Source organism: Zootermopsis nevadensis, unplaced genomic scaffold, assembly GCF_977971745.1.
Source record: "Zootermopsis nevadensis isolate Lab colony 2312 unplaced genomic scaffold, Znev_1.0 Znev_ptg000002l, whole genome shotgun sequence".
NCBI classification, from domain to species: domain Eukaryota; kingdom Metazoa; phylum Arthropoda; class Insecta; order Blattodea; family Termopsidae; genus Zootermopsis; species Zootermopsis nevadensis.
Window position 1 is genome coordinate 11935085 of NW_028259134.1, and position 16729 is coordinate 11951813.

The 16729-nt window shown below is 38.1% G+C and overlaps 1 protein-coding gene across 2 annotated transcripts; it reads left to right on the plus strand.

The window, feature by feature from the left end:
- Nucleotides 1–7045: 7045 nt before the first annotated feature.
- Nucleotides 7046–12578, plus strand: LOC110832216 (hemolymph lipopolysaccharide-binding protein). Of its 2 annotated transcripts, none has more exons than XM_022069028.2 (6): nucleotides 7046–7137; nucleotides 8190–8354; nucleotides 8955–9075; nucleotides 9580–9840; nucleotides 10827–11001; nucleotides 12326–12578. In XM_022069028.2, the coding sequence occupies exons 2-6, from the start codon at nucleotides 8196–8198 to the stop codon at nucleotides 12423–12425; spliced, it is 816 nt and encodes a 271-aa protein (XP_021924720.1). In that variant the 5' UTR covers nucleotides 7046–7137; nucleotides 8190–8195; the 3' UTR covers nucleotides 12426–12578. The 2 variants fall into 2 exon arrangements, with proteins under 2 accessions (XP_021924720.1, XP_021924721.1); XM_022069029.2 differs by having other exon boundaries at nucleotides 7047–7137; nucleotides 10827–11013.
- Nucleotides 12579–16729: the final 4151 nt, after the last annotated feature.

Consider the following 16729-nt stretch of genomic DNA (forward strand, 5'->3'; position numbering starts at 1 on the left):
CTGCTTCATTGATGAAGTGTTTCTGCCTTGAAGTCTTGCGTGCTCTAAGTCACGCTATTTCAATTTCCCGTAAAAGGGAGACATCTGTAGGAGATTCCGTTAATTAAACATAAAACAAACTCCTTACTCGAAATCAGTCATTGTGATTTTTACCTTCTACCGATTGCAGTATTTTATTTCTTCTTCTACGGTAGTCGTGGGAGGAAGCAGGTAAACTTCTGCTTCTGTAGATACATTCTAATTACGGCTGTTTACAGTATAATGTTATTAATAGTTGGACATGATAATATTTAATTCGATAGAAAATTCGCATTTAAATTAAATTGCAGCAGAGTTAAAACTAAGTCAACTCATATACAGATATTTGATCGATTTCTTTAACCTCTTCCTGTGTACAGTGATTTCATTGCAACTACAGATGAATGTGTTGCGGCGGAAATATTTTAAAATACGTATATAACATAGTATCAGTTTTATTTTCTGAACTACGCCCAAACAAAGCCATAAAACATATAAATACAATGGAATATGTATTTCGTTGGAAGTGAAAGATTTACTGAACCACAGGGAAACGCAAATTAACTAGTAAGTTTTGCCTCACTTGACTTTTACAAAATGTTAGTTTGTAGGACAAAGCTTAATATTTACAACCTGCTTTTATTTTAGATAATAATAATAATAATAACAGTAATAACAATAAAAATATAATTTACTGCAGTGGCTGTTTCATGACTTTACATTGGACGATTTGTTACGTACTTTTTTTGGGTTCTGACTGTAGTCATAAGCTGTTCTCGCCGAGTGTATCCTGGAATATATGTTCACAATATCGCCCAATGATTTATTTGTGTCCTTATATGCCTCATTCTGAGCCACGGTGATCTAGCGGTTAGAACGCTGGCCTTGTAATCCTGGGGGTCTCGGGTTCGATTCCCAGCTGTGCCCGAATTTATAACTCGTGTTGGCCAAGGCGATGGTCTAGGCAACACGGAGTTTTCCTCCGGGGGCTTCCCCGGTTTCTCCGTGGCATCCCAACAATTACTCCATTCACACACAGAAGAAGGCAATGGCAAACCACTTCTGGATCATCTGCCAAGAACGTATATGAACAGGTCCCAGTCCGAGAGAAGGATGGAAGGATCCTGTTCATATGGACCTGTCGTCAGACAGAACACTAAATAATAATAAAAATAATAAATAAATAAATAATCAACAACAACGAAAATTTTACATGATGACTGAATGTACAGATAGGCCCCGTTTCACGACGCTTCATTTTATGCTGTTTCACATTAACGACCTTTTAAAATAATAATGAAAAAAAGAAAAAAATAAATATAAAAAGAAAAATTGAAAATGCAAGCGCGCAGCACAGGAAATGGGTACTTAGTGTTGCTTTCTTCTCGTGGAAAAGGTGTGATAAGAAATGGAGTAGGGGAGAAGTTGAACAGGGTCTCTGTATTAACTTTAAATGTTGATATTAGCACTGGGAGGGCTGTATGAGAGGCAAAGGTCGTCTAAATAATACTGAATAATTCAGCCCGTACCACAAAGAAAACATAAGCGTTACAAAGATCGACTAGTTTACGCTCTTTAAGAAAATAACTCCGGTTTACACTGAGAATCATACAAAACTCATAAATACAAATGCAACATTAGTGACTGTTAGGGCGGTATTGCACTAGGATGCCATGGCAGCGACACCAACAGCGATGCCATGGCGTCCAGCTGCCAGAAAAAGACGCCAGACAAGCTGCCAGCTTTCGACGCCAGTCGAGCGAACAGATGGATCAACATTATGAGATCACGAAATGAAGGGCTATTAGCAAGGAGAAATGTCCACTTTTATCACTTTTGAGAAAATGAGATTTAACTTTATCAAAACTACATACCTGGAGTGAATTTCAATTCTGTAACAAAGAAATAAGTAAAAAAAAATTCTCCATACACACACTTTGCACGTCCATACCATTATTGAATTTGAAATATTTCAGTTCTTGCAAATCACATGTAATATTACATGAACAAACTTTATTTAATAAAACATTATAAAAGCAGGTTTCTTCTTAATTCACATCATTTGTGATATATAGATAGATATATAGATTGCTAAACAAAAAAACTTAAAAATAAAGTTGCCATATTGGAAAGCGGCCCCACAAATAAAGCCATAGAAACACTTCTTAGCTAATTCTTTCTTTTCTACTGTAAATAAATCTCCTCCAAATATTTCCACAAGTTCTTTCCAGTTTCTTTTTTTCAAGTCCCGGTTTGCGTATTCAATAGCAGATGAATCCCATAGTGATGGTCGAGACTGAATTTCAATTATCAATCTTTTGGTGTCGAAATTATCCATGTTTGGAAGAAACAAAAATACACACAAGCACATTCACGCACGGACGTCAATGGACTGGCCAGACTGTCATGTGATGTTGATTTGGCCTTGGCAGCGATGCCAGTAGCATTTGAACTTGGCATCTTGGTTGGCAGCGATGCCAGACGGATGCCAGGTGCGTTATATGACTACTAAATTAATGCATTAAGTTTGGCCGAGATGCTGGCAGCTGCGCCATGGCCTCCCGTTGGCATCCTAGTGCGATACCGCCCTTAAAGTTGACTGTACATACAGTTATTGTTCGGCTTTAAAGGGTTAATCACGTGGTGCGTGAGATAAAAGTGGGCCTGTTGACTGGAAATTCTCCCACCCCGTCATTCATGTGCATACAAACACAGGTAGGCCCCGATTTACGCCGGGGTTACGTTCCACCTCCTCGGGGTCGTTAGCTGAAGCGGCGTAAATGTACCAGAAGGACGAGCGGGCACTGCCTGGGGACCTTCGTAGTCTGAAATCAAAATTTGTACTCCACCATTTAAAATAATAGTTCCTATCGCTACTCCCCCCCCCCCCTCAACAAATGTAAAATCCTGGTGCACGTGTCAGAATTGTCACAGTGAGTATTTGTCTGTTTGCGTGTTTAACGTTATTTAGCTTCAGTTGTTGAGACTTTGTAGCACGGATTTGTTTCGCCTTTATGAGTCACTAAATAGCAACATACGACCCAAGATAGTTGCTGCCTCGAAGGATAACTCGTACGTTGCATTGTTCTTAGCCAGTTGATGCTAATATCCGAAACCAGTCAGCAATCCGTGAAGTGTTGCGCGGGGTAAAGGAACTGTGGACTAACACTGTTTTTTTTCTAGAATAGCTGAGGATTACCTCCATTACACAAAAGTGTGTTTTCGGCCTTAACCCCGGGGAAAGAACCCCCTAATTGGGCTCGAAAGTTAGCCTGGACGTGACGGCAGGTAGCTGCTATCAAGTCCTGTGGTCCTTACATAATTCTTAGTGGTTTTTAGTGTTCTGCTCGTATCGATTTCGTTGCTTCGAGCCAAGGTTTGGTGCTGGATCTATAGTGCGCCAATTATGCTTCCTTGTAGTGGTAATGTTACGAAATTTTGGATGAAAAAGGTCCAGAAAGGAATTCACGAAGGAAATAAAGCAGGAGTAGGATCGTAAATTTTAAAATATAAACGTAAAGGTGATATTCACATAAATTGCTTAAAGTTGTCTAATAGTTACTGCACTATTTCCCGTTAACATCTTGTTTTATTCAGGCACGTTCCCGTTTCATAGAACTTAGTTACGAGAAAAGTGTGGGATGCTTAGTTGGCATTGCTGAGCTTGGTGGAGAAGATTCTGTATCCATCTATTCTGACCGAAATGCAAAAGCATTTTATTCTAATTTATTTAGAGTTTCACGTATAATTTGAAAATAACTCATTTCCGAAAATTCTATATTACCCAAAATACGTTAAAGTATTTTATTGAGCTGCAGACGTAATTATTCTATGGTTCTCCGTCATAATACTTCGTTAGGACAAGTAACTTTACAGTGGAACGCAAATATGAAGCCTTATAATGAGAATTCTGTGATGAAACTAAATATTTTTAGTAATTTCAGGTATTACCCACGAAATGTCAACGGAAGATTAAAGAACGCGTGCCCTCTGTGATATTAAGCATTATCTGGGTGTATTATTCAAATAACTGAGTAGCTTAGCCATGTAGTTATGCATTAAATTCTGTCTGACAATAGTTGATATGGCGCTTGAGAGATTTTGTTGCTAGCCTCGTCTGTTGGTCTCTGGTCGATCGTCTGTAATACGAAGTTATACGAAGTAGAATTAGTGTAGTACGAAATATAAATACAAAACTAAATATACAGTAAGATTATATATATATATATATATATATATATATATATATATACAAGTACTTGGGAAGCATAGTCACGACGGACGCCCTATGCACCAAGGAAGTAAAAGCAAGGATAGCCATGGCCAAGGCAGCTTTCGTCAAGAAGAGGATACTTCTCACTAGCAAGTTGGGCTTGGAGATGAAGAAGAAACTAGTGAAGTGTTACGTATGGAGTGTCGCGCTGTATGGAGCAGAGACTTGGACACTCAGGAAGAAGGAACAGAAATACCTGGAGAGTTTTGAAATGTGGTGTTGGAGAAGAATAGAGAAGATCAGGTGGACGGATCGAGTGACCAACGAAGAAGTATTGAGGAGAGTCAACGAGCAAAGAAGCATTCTGCAGGCGATTACACGAAGGAAAGCTAACTGGCTGGGACATATTATGAGAAGGAATGGGTTACTGAGTGATATCATCGAAGGCCAGGTTGAAGGAAAGAGAGGACTGGGAAGAAGACTGATACAGCTAACCGACGACCTTAAACAAGGAAAGAAGATGACGTTCCAGGAATTAAAGCGAGAAGCCGAGAATAGGGACAACTGGAGAGCTCTTTTTGGGCAGAGCAATGGACTTGTCGTAAGACAGAACACTTAATAATAATAATATATATATATAGATAGATAGATAGATAGATGGCTAATTTGGTCAAATTGATAAGCTGGGATTATACAACATTAATTTGTTTATGAATTCACTTAGTACAAGAAATAAATTGTTCCAGTGATGTTTAGATTGCTTTACACTATTCAAGAATATCAGACATACATCTTCTTGTTCTCCGGGAGAAGGAACATAAGATCGTTTAAGAAGGCAGTTTATCACTCTTGACTTTACAAGAAAGATACTTATGTCATCTGACCAGAACTTGTTATGAGTATAGTAGTGTATTATTCCGAGTAACTGGCTACTAAATTTTTTTTCCCTGCATGCGCTATTAACTGATTCTCTGTTAAATGTACGGCTTCGAAATCAGTTACTTAACTTGAGAGTTGTTTTCAGGACGCTGTATCAACAAGTAAATTTGAAGATTGCTGTCCTCTGGGTTGTTGCGTAGTATAGTGTGGTAGATGTCCACCAACCTACCAAGCTGCCCTGATGACGGAGGCAGCATGACCTCTGAAACGTTGGTAAACATCGACCAGGCTACACAGCGCAACAACCCAGAAGACAGAAATCTTCAGACTCACCGCTGCGAAAACCTCAAATCCTACAAATAAATTTGAGTCGCTTCAACGTAGTAGGCCTGCTGGAAATACTATGTTACTGTTATATGAGAACAATTGTGGAAGGAAGTGACCAAAGCCTATTTAAAGCAATATTGTGGAATTGTCTTTGACATACTGAGGATACCAACACAAATTTGTTATATTGTTCGGTACCTAGACTGAGACTCCAATCGAGTACCTCTTATATACAGGTCTCCGTTTTTTATAATATTCTGTGTTGAATTGGACGTTGCGTTAGGACATGTTTCCAAAAGTAAAAGCTGAAAGTGCTTTCAGAATTTAAAATTAAGGTCGCGTAAATGTAGGCTACTTTACTGCTACCACAGTTTTACTTCATTTGCCATTGAAATGTGAACAGCTTCGCAGAACACTGTTTTGTCGCTCCTGAGTGAGAACCAGGCGTTAAAATGGCACGTTTAATGGTACAAGCAGTCAAGGATATAAGACCGTGCCTGTCACGAGAAACTATTCTGTAAAATCCCAGGTTAAATGTTTGCATGTGTTCAATGAACTTTAACAAGGATATCTTCCGATGACGTTATTATATACGCATGACCTTCATGGATTTTCCCTCAAGGGGACAAATAATCACTAAAACTGTTCTTCAATTCAGTGTTCTTGTCTGTATTTTCATAAACTACAGGCAAACTAAGCGTTGAGAATTCTAACTTGAGTGTCGAACGCATGTGATTCGAAATTCGCTTGTCATCGGCATTCTTGATTATTTTCGTGATGATTACTGAAATTTTCAGTATTCTGACACAGAAGTGTGAATATTATGGCATATTTATCCTCACTTTTTACGGTCCATCTACGCACACACACACACAGAAGCAAATAATGTCCCAGCTTATTAGACAAGTTTAATATCTTTGACTTTGATATGTTAAAATCTACTAAATAAATTACCATCATTGAATAGATTCATTCATGATAAGGTAATAGTCATTCATTTAGTCAAGAAGTTCGCCTCTTTTTATGGAACCTGAATGTTCATTAGTCCGTCACTAGGCCCTATCCTGGGCTGGATGAATCCAGTGTACACGAGTATATTTCATTAGGATCAATTTTAATATTATCCTACCACCTACAATTAAATCTCTACAGAGGTCCCTTTCCTTCATGTTCTTACCTCAAAGTAAGAGATAAATTTTCACATTCATACAAAACAATAGATAAAATTGTAGCAATGAATATTTTAATCTTTGCGTTTTTTGATGGGTCACGAGAAAACATAGGACTTTTAAATAAATGGTTACAAACCCCGAATTTAGCCTGCTCATGATTTCTTCGTAACTATAGGCCTGATTTTGATATGTTGCTACCGTTTTCAAAGAAGCTGTGACTGGCAAGGTTTTATACATCGTTAGACCATAAGTATTCCCCGTAATGCATGAAGTAATGTGACGCAAATATTCGCTGATATTTATGTGCATCGTTACGTTACCAAATTAATTAAATGCTCAGCCTTGAGCAGATCGAAACTTCGAACAATGGAGAGCACTGTCTGTTGGGCATTCGTTTGAATTTTTACTCAAGCCCATGTAGCAGACAGTGGCGTATGGTAATAGCTTGGTATAAATACAGGTTCTTCATGCAGCACACTCATAACCGACAGAGAAGCAACAGGCGATACCTCGAGACAGAAGGTCCTGGTATGTATAATACTACAGTAGAACAAGAAGCTGTTGTAACGAAGACGGCTAATAGAATTACATGTTAGTAACGAATGTTGAATTTGAGGAGAAACCCTTCCTTGTTGGCGTAATATTTTAAGTTGCTTTTCTTGGTTTTAGCCTTAATTAACAGAAAATATACACTCACGAATTGAATTAAAGTTTAGGTTTAGAATCGGACGTTGAAATTCGGGCTTATTCTGCGTAATATCTCAAACATGCTAAATAAAATTGTAAAGCTTATCAAGATCTTAAGCTTGTTCTGGTCAAACATGCATTTTTATTACGTGTGAAGGATTTTAGAAATTTGAAAAATTAGATTAGATTATCATATAAAATGATATTTTACCTCACCAATATGGAACATTCTGTTTATTTTGTTTTATTTGATAAATACTTCTGAGCAATTAGGCAAAGAACAATTGCATTTTAGATATCACATTTTGCTACCCCGCAGGTATTCCACCTTGGCGTGGTGGGGGGCTTGTGTGTCCCGATAATCCCGAGAGCTATACCGGCGGTAGCTTTGCTACCGGTAGGGCCTCCCAAGCCGGACAGGTCAAAGGTAGGGACCAGACTAAGAGAAATACCCTGGTCCTCCAGGTTGGGGGTTGGATCGTAAGGCCAACACCCCTACATCTGTAAAAATGATATATGTTGAGAAGCCTCTTAAAGAGGAGGCTAGGGCTCGATTTTGGGCTGTTACGCCCTAGTGGTAGTAGTAGTATACCTTCAGGTATCGTTTAAAGCGTTTCTATTTGACGAAAATCCGTTCATTTGTCTAGCTTATTGATTAATCCAATGCTGATTGGTCATTAATAAACAACTGAAGGTAGCTGTCTTCAAGGATGTAGTGCGGTAGATATTGACCTGTGGGCACCTTGATGAAGGAGGCAGTAGGCTCCACTGAAACGTCGGTCGGTATCTCCCAGACTGAAGAATGGTACATCCCGGACGACTTCTATCTTCATACTCATCGCCGTGATAAAGTCAAATATCTCCAGATTAACAATTATTTTTTGGTGTTATAGGCTGATATGGAAAATACAGTAGTCCTACGTATTCTGATGGAGCTGAGTCTCCTATGTGCATCCATCTCTGTTTGTTGGAGTAACAGTTGCCCTTCACAGACACAGGCAGCTGCAAAGTTCACAATAAGCAGTCGCCGTAATCAAACCGGTCATTGGATATCACAGGTAGGATGCCTTTATTGTCCTGTTACAAACTCCACTTAACAGAATGACAGATATTTGGCACAAGTGATTAACAAATTAACTGACTAGATTAATTTCTAATTGACTGGTTTATCAAGTAACTGGCCGGTTAACTAAATAATTAGCTGGCCGACAGCGTGAACATCTAACTTAGTAACTTATTGATTAAATAAATGAATTTGCAACACCGAACCCGAAAGTTTTATTAATGTTTTAATGTATTAATGTTACTCATGTCTTACATCCAACTAATGGACAACAGATAGCCTGTTTGAACTGTCCTGACAATACAAACAAAATAAAATAAGATATTTATGCAGTTTCCTCAACTGCTTACGTCTTATCTGTAGGTATGAATGTTTTCTTTGCAACTTTGTTTCGTCTACAGTGTTTTAAATTTTTATTTTATTTCCATTTCATTAATATAGGTCTTAGGGACTATTTTGTCCGGATCTACCTACAGTATTAATGGTTTAGAAACATTAGGACTATTGGCATCCTCGGAAGTAGGCAATAAATTTTAATAAAGTACCTGTCACATTAGCATCCCTCTTGCTATGAGGCTGGTTCTCCTGTTCTCAGGTTCGCTTAGAACATGGGACGCAAGAGCACATAGTTACTAGCCCCTGGACCGTTGAGGTAGAGCAGAACACAGCGTCCTGCCAAGGTCTCGAGTCAGTACAGCTGGTGGCCACTGTCACGGGTAAAGTTATTGCGAGAATGATGATCAAAGTGCACTCAACTTCTCCACTTCACTTTTCTCTAGTTTGTGCTCGTGGTGGGGCAAAGTAAGCTGTCGTCAGATGGAACGCGAAGGTTGAATTCAGTTGAGCATTGTATCATCTTTGATCTAAACGACCAGTTTTAATTCATTAATAGAACAGTGATTGTTTATTGAATTTAACAAGACAAAAAACAGTGTATGTAACTTTGAATATATTTGAGATGAGCACAAAATTATTTATGCTCTTACGTAAAGTGGTCGTTAAGAGTGTCCGATCTTAATACAAATATAAATTGTTCGACAATTTTTAGTTAAATTATCGATTATTAAACTTAATTAAAATCGGGGTTTCCGTTCTCGAATTTATTCTTGCGTACGAAGGAGGATGACCACGCCTTATCTTTTCCCATCACGGTGTGTGCTACAACCTGTGCATCAAATCGACGCCATCGTGAAAAAACTGGAATTTTTGCTTTATTAAAGCGCCCCCTCCCCGCGCGGGGCCCGGGTATGAGCTGCGCAATGGTTTGGGTTACTACAAGGTGCACAGTGAACCCAGGAACTGGCAGGAGGCGCGTAAGATCTGCGCCGAGGAGGGAGCCCACCTCGCGATCATCAACTCCGAAGAAGAGTCCAAAGCTGTGCAATCAATGTTCGTTCCTGTTGCCGAAAAGGCTAAAACGGTGTGGGCCTTTATTGGCTTTCATGACTTATACACTGAAGGACAGTACCTCACCATCTTCGGTAAGCTTATGTGATCACTCTCGGCAATTTGCTTTGTGGCAAAACTGTTTTCTTCCAAAGTGGAATTGATGCAATTGTTAATGCAATTCAGAAAGTAAAAGTAAAGTAAAGTTTGTCCCACTATACGCCATGTAGGCGCTTGGGGTGAGTGGAGGTATAGCTCCTCCCTTCCTTCACCTCGGCACTAGATGGGGGTGAGTGGTCAGCATCACGCCCCGGCTGGCTTTACCCCCGGGAAAGGACCCCGGTACCCTTTGTAGAGGAGGCTGGGTGGGCCCCAGAGCCGGTCTGGACGCAGAGGCTAGAGGAAAAAATCCTCTGCCCCGTCGGGAATCAAACCCCGGTCGTCCAGCCCGTAGCTAGTCACTATACTGACTGAGCTATAATTCAGAAAGTACTACCATCTATAAGTAAATAAGTTCGTAAGATAAATTTTGTTTTGTGTATATATATATATATATATATATATATATATATATATATATATATATCGAGATATTAGTTTGACATTCATCGTATTGTTCCAGTTTTGTGTACGAATTTTAACATTGTGTACATGAACTGAATTACTACCACTTCTACTGTCAAGGCTGTAAATTCTGTATGCCAGTCTTTATTTATTTTGCCCAACTGAAAAACGTGTTTACGCAATATACCACGCCTACTTTCTATTAACATGTAAATAACTTTAAAAAAAATTAAAAAGACGTCAGTTTATCAATTGAGTAATGATGCACACGCAATTTAAAAACTGGAATTAGAAGTAGTTGATCAGTTATAAGTGTGCTGATTTGTGTAAAAATATTCTCTTCACTAAAATACCTTCAATGTCTCTTAGGCGTAAAATATCCGTAATCAAAATAAATCTTAATTGTTCTGAAATCGCTTGGCTGACTGCACTTGTACCTAATTTGTAAGAATTAATTGACAAGTGTCACCAAGTTTTATCAGCTCTCCGGTGATAACATGCTAGTCCTCTTCTTCAGATGAACCGCTGAATTCAACTGGATTCTACCGGTGGGCCGGTACAAACCAACCCGATAACTACGGTGGTAACTCCACTTATCCTGGGGAGGACTGTGGCTCAATCCATACAAACGGTGGGATAAACGATCTCGCCTGCCAAGCCAAGGTTCCGTTCATCTGCGAACAGGAACTTTGGTAGGAGGACAGGTGAATTTGATATCTCATAATTACATAACATATAACGTCTTTGTCCATAGATGCGTATAAGAAGAGGCAAATCTCTGCATGCCAAGAGTCGTGCAGATTATGTGCACGAAAAACTAAAGCGAAATCTACCATCCACATTATAAACAAATACAAGCAACGTCTCAGAATGCAAAATTGTGAAGTTGCTCCTATGCTAGATTAAGTACCACGCTATGAAGGCATATTGTAGAATGGTTGTAGGGAATGTACCTCTGGGTATTAGATAGAGTTAAGGGGTTAGATTCATTCTCTGGCAACTTTATCCCATGGGAAACCGCTCCCTATCAATGGATTGAAGGCTGAATATTACAGCCGAACTCCACTGATATTCTTTTCAGCTAGCTTTCGGTCAGCAGAAACATGAGGTCCTCTCAAGGATACTGGGATGCATTCAACGTGACACAATTTTTGTAAAAGCTACTTCTAAAATCTTTATTGAAATCTTTAGTGATGTACAGCGACACTGACATTCGACTGCTCTTGGCCACGAATTGACCGTTAGTGACGCTAACAATTTATAGCAGAAGTGTGCTTTTATTTCACACAGGCAACATGAATGACGTTAATATCTATCGACATAATTGATTGCAGAAGTGAATAAAATTTAAATCCGGATTACTAGTAAAGTTGGACAAATGGAAGAAAACCTTTAACGTAAAGCGCTTACGAACATTGAAAATTATCCCTAAGAACTTACTTTATTTACAGTTAAATTTTTTTAACTCGTATGAATTTACGGCCCATGAAATTAATTAATTAGGAAGCTGGAATTTTTATTCCAAGTGCTACTTGAACTCAAATGGCCCCTGGAATAAAACGAATTTTGCTGGAAAATTAAATTCATATCCGGATAACATCTGCTATTGATTTCATCTCTTTATACCTGTTCATATAATATTTAGGCTATATTTAATTCGAGTGGAAAGATATTTAGTCACAAGACAGTGTGATAATAATTACATAGCTTTAAGTCGATGTCGATGTGAAAGATACGCAACTTATATTAGCCCTAATAGGAAATTATCTGTCATAAATTTTTGTTCTTTAGGATTTTAATTTTAGTGGATTTCGAAGTTCAAACTTTAGCCTCTGAAACATTTGCTGTTTTCCAGTGAATTTTGTTTTATTTAATTTTGTGCATTCCGGTTAACAGTATTAGCTTTTGCATTTCAAATGTCAAAATTCCATTTTGTGCTTATGAAGAAATGAATTTATAAATGCATTACCGTTTTATTTAATCTGATACTAACCGCAATGTCGTTCTGTACACTAGGATGGCTAAACCAGCCGTTACGAAATCTGCATCAAAATGCGACACACTTCATAAATCCAGCACAGCCATGCATTTGACACTGGACGTTTTGCCTGAGTAAGACTGTTGGTGGCGAGGGGCTGGTATTTGGTGTGGCGTCTTCTTAATAATTACAGAAATACCGAATGAAAGCTGAGTGTACTTCTAATGTCGTTCCTTGAAGGTATCGATAATGCTGTGAGATTTACGAAATAAAATCTGCGGATAAATAGTATGCATCCTATAATAGAACAGCTGTTCTATCAAGTTGTCGGCCACATTGTAATACCCGAGTTACATCCCTCAACCCAGTATGGCTCACCTTGACATTGTTTTAGCATTTATACAAGTGACTCAGTGCCTGTAATACACCAAAACAGGCTCTGAAAGTTCTCTGCACTTTTATTTCTTCCTTCGAGATTCAGATTTAACGAAGCAGCAATCAACATCATGTTTTAGAGGCTTCCTTGAAGGGTTGGAAGCAATTCAGCTGACAAAGAGTCTCTCTCCTATGAGACCGATAGGTTGTTTACCATGGAGACCCTTTCTTGGACAATATGATTCCTTTCCATAACCATACCTATTATTTCTCTAATATCCATTTTTCCCCTAGTATCTACGTTTGTATTTTAAAATAAATGTCTTTTAATGAGGTTTTCTGCCCAAAATGTTGTATGCATTTCCTCCCTGTGTGCTCCATGCCCCCTCCTACTTTGTTTAATGTCAATACCACAAATTGTGAAGTTTCCCATTTCTTAATATCTTCCTTATTCGTGTTATTTTTCTCTGAGATTAAAATATACCCCACAGTTATTTGTTCTCAAACATACACAGTATTATGCTCTTTCCTTACACATCAATCACAATCTTGCCCTCTTCGAATTCTTATAACTAGCGAAATCACCCGCGGGGTTACTTGTAACAGAAAGTAGTAAAATAATGCAACTGCTTATTTGTATTTATTTATTTGTGGTTTATTTAACAACGCTGTTAGTAGCTCAGGCTGACTACGATTAAAGAATAATGAACTGGAAAGACTATGGCATGACGCGGTCGAGATCTCATTTAAGGCACTGTTCAATTATTTTCTGGAGGACTGAGGAAAACCACGAAAAATCTCAATCAGAACACTACCAGACGACGGAGGCGCGGTGTACATTCGTCTTTTTATGCACTACAGATATCCGATTGTGACCTACTAGTAACCAAATCAGAAACAGAGAAAACTTGAAAGACAGAAGCATTGCGTGTAACAAACCAACAAAGTCCAAGGAGCAGTCTTTTTATGTGAGTGTCGCTCATGAAAGCGGAAAGTTAATTTCCGTGGTCATTAGAGCCTGTCTCTTATTCCCATCCTGAGCCATATGAATCCACCTGTTATCCTAAGATTTATTTTAATATTATCTTCCCATCTATGTCAGGTTTCCCGCATGGTCTTCCCATATAGCTCTCGAACTAACATTTTCTCCAAAGGATTGTGAATAGGCCTATGCAAGACATGAAACGCTCTCGCACTGCACGTTTCGGTCCGCAATTCTCGAAACAGCCGAGATATTAACATTGAAAAATCGTGTAGGTATATTGGGTAAACAAAAGAAAACAAAACGTGGTTTCTTGGGATACATTCTACATGAGCTAGACACGAAATGTGTAATCCTTGACCTAGGGGTCGCGCTCTTGGTGGCAGCGACTGGAATGTTCACTATCTGCTTCACGAAAAATGATGCCTCGCGTCTGTCACATAAGCTTATGTTTGCACGACTCCTGGTTCATGAACTGTGGTCCACAAGCCATCGACCTCAACAGGAAGATGATAATGGATCTGAAGTTGCTTTATGATAGCAACAAGACACAGCTGGGTGTTCCTCTTATTTTAGGTAACAGTTTTGCTGTATCCATTGCCTAGGTTCTCGTTTATGCATATGAACGTTTCTTTGATGTTATTCTTCATCAAGTTTAAGTTGATTAACAAATTTACTTAAATTCATATTTGTCTCTAGTTTTTCACGTATTTGACCCTCTGATCTGTTGCAATTCAGAATTATGTAGGATTTGAGGTTTTCACGGCGGTGAGTCTGAAGACAGCCATCTTCAATTCAGAATTAGTTGATAAAACTATGAATTTTTTTGACATTTTGTATAACTCATTAGATAGGAATCGGTCCACCATCTACTCCTTACAGCGAAATACAGAAAAATGCAGACAACATCCAAAGACGAGAGGGATTCAAAACCACGATCCTATTATTGAAGCAGTCCAAGATCCAGCTGCACTCTGATGCAAAATTTATTTTACTTGTAGTAAAACATATCATTAATTACATTGAATATAATTAACAAAAGCGTTTTTCATTTAATCTAGCCTCACACTACTTCACTGAAGATTTTTTTCTCGTTTCGTATAGGCCAGCTATATTACAGACGAATATTCATTTAGACTGTCATATAAAATGGTTCTACTACATGGTCAATGACGAGGTTCACCCCCAGCGTGGACCATGTTCTGTTGGAAAAGTAGCCTTGAAAATATTTCCTCCAGCTAATTAGACTTTCCTTGGCAATCATCATTAAAATACTCCATATTCACTCATCACCACGTGAGGCGTGCGTTAGGCCTGTCCAGCTGACTCATGAAATCATCTTCGTGTTTAGTTGGGGTTGTATTTTTTACTCAGTACTCGGCTAAACTCAAAATGAAAAAGTTAAATTTAACTTCATTTTACTTTCCCTAACTTGTAATTGTATATGTAATAAATAAATTTGTTGTCTTGCTATATTTTTTTGCGCAAGAATCACTAATGCAATATGCGCCTTGTCTTGTCATGTTTTATCGATTTTGTTTCACGAAAATCCTTCACTAGATTTCTAGCTCTGACATTTCTATGTGAACATTGCCCTCCAACATGTATATTTCCCGATGACGTAATCTGAAACATCTTTCTCTGAGCTGAAAAATAATTTCTAAGAAGTGACTGACGATAGACGCTAACAGTAACACCGCAGTATTCATAACGTAATGAAATGTTACTAGTAACACATTGTACTCGCGCACTTAATCTGATGTTTCCGAAGAAGTTGTTTCGAGCTTTTTGTTACGTTTTATCAACATCTGATTTTATACAGTATCGGCTAAGTTATTGTAGAATACTTGTAACAAATTCTTGAATTATTAAAATACAATGCTTCAACTACAGATGTCATACACCAAGGAGTGAGATAGGAAGGAGATCATGAATGGTGAGTAGGATAACATTTGGAAGGAGGTGGTCATAGACGCAGTATCAGAATTCGTCTGAATAAACTGAGACAAACCACGAAATATGTAAATCAAAATATCAAGAAATCGCGTAATCTGACCGATATTCGAGCCATATATTTCCAGAATACAAGAAGAGATGCCGCTACTTGAATCCTTTTGCGATAAGTAATAGGTTATTGAATTTTTAAAGATGTTCCAACACTTCCCTACATTGAGTCTTGTCTATTTAATGATGCGTTTAACTGCTTTGATTACGTAGCTTCGACTGTGAAATGAGGGATTGTTAATGAATGATGAGTTGCAGAAATGTTAAAGTATATCTTTTATGACGATCGTTGCATTTGTCTTGAAGAACCGAGTAAAATACAGAAGTTTCTGAGTCAGGTGAATAGGTCTATCGATCGGGATTTGAAGTGGAAACTAAATAGGAGTGCTGGAACGGCTGTGTTTCATTAGTTTGGAGGAACTCAGTGAATAATGAAAAACCTTCATGATAGTATTTTGAATTTAGATAAAGTCTTGTCAGAATTACGACATACTGTTTGCTGAATTTATCTTATGAGGAGTGTTGCTTCGTAAAATAAAACACGATACGCTGAAGACATATGGCAACAGCTAAATTACAGCTTGGGTGCAGCATATGCCAAGCTATGTACGAAATTCATGTGTAAATAAATAAAACATCGGAAGCAAAACAGAAAAGGACTCTGTTATTTGTAAGCTATAATTATGTTTGCTGGTATGTTTTATCGGATGCATTAAATACAGCCGATTTAAATATTAAATATGTACAGACAATATTTTATGGAAACCCTCTGTTGAGGAAGTTGGGATGAAAAGGGCACATGTCAGTGTTTTTTAAAAAAACTGTTTTTGTGGAAAATAACTGTTTGAGTTCAGATACATGAACTTGTCCAAGAACGTCAAATATTCCATTCAAATCTGAAAGGCAAGATAAAAGAGGATCGAAAGAACTATGTTTATTATTATTGGATTACATTATCAACCACATATCTGACATTGTCAAGGAGCTGAATAGTTTTCCTTTCCGACAGCAGTTCTGTATAAAAGATTGTTTGGAAAGTTTTGTCAGCTGAAAAAGTGAGATTCGCCAATTTTTTTCAATT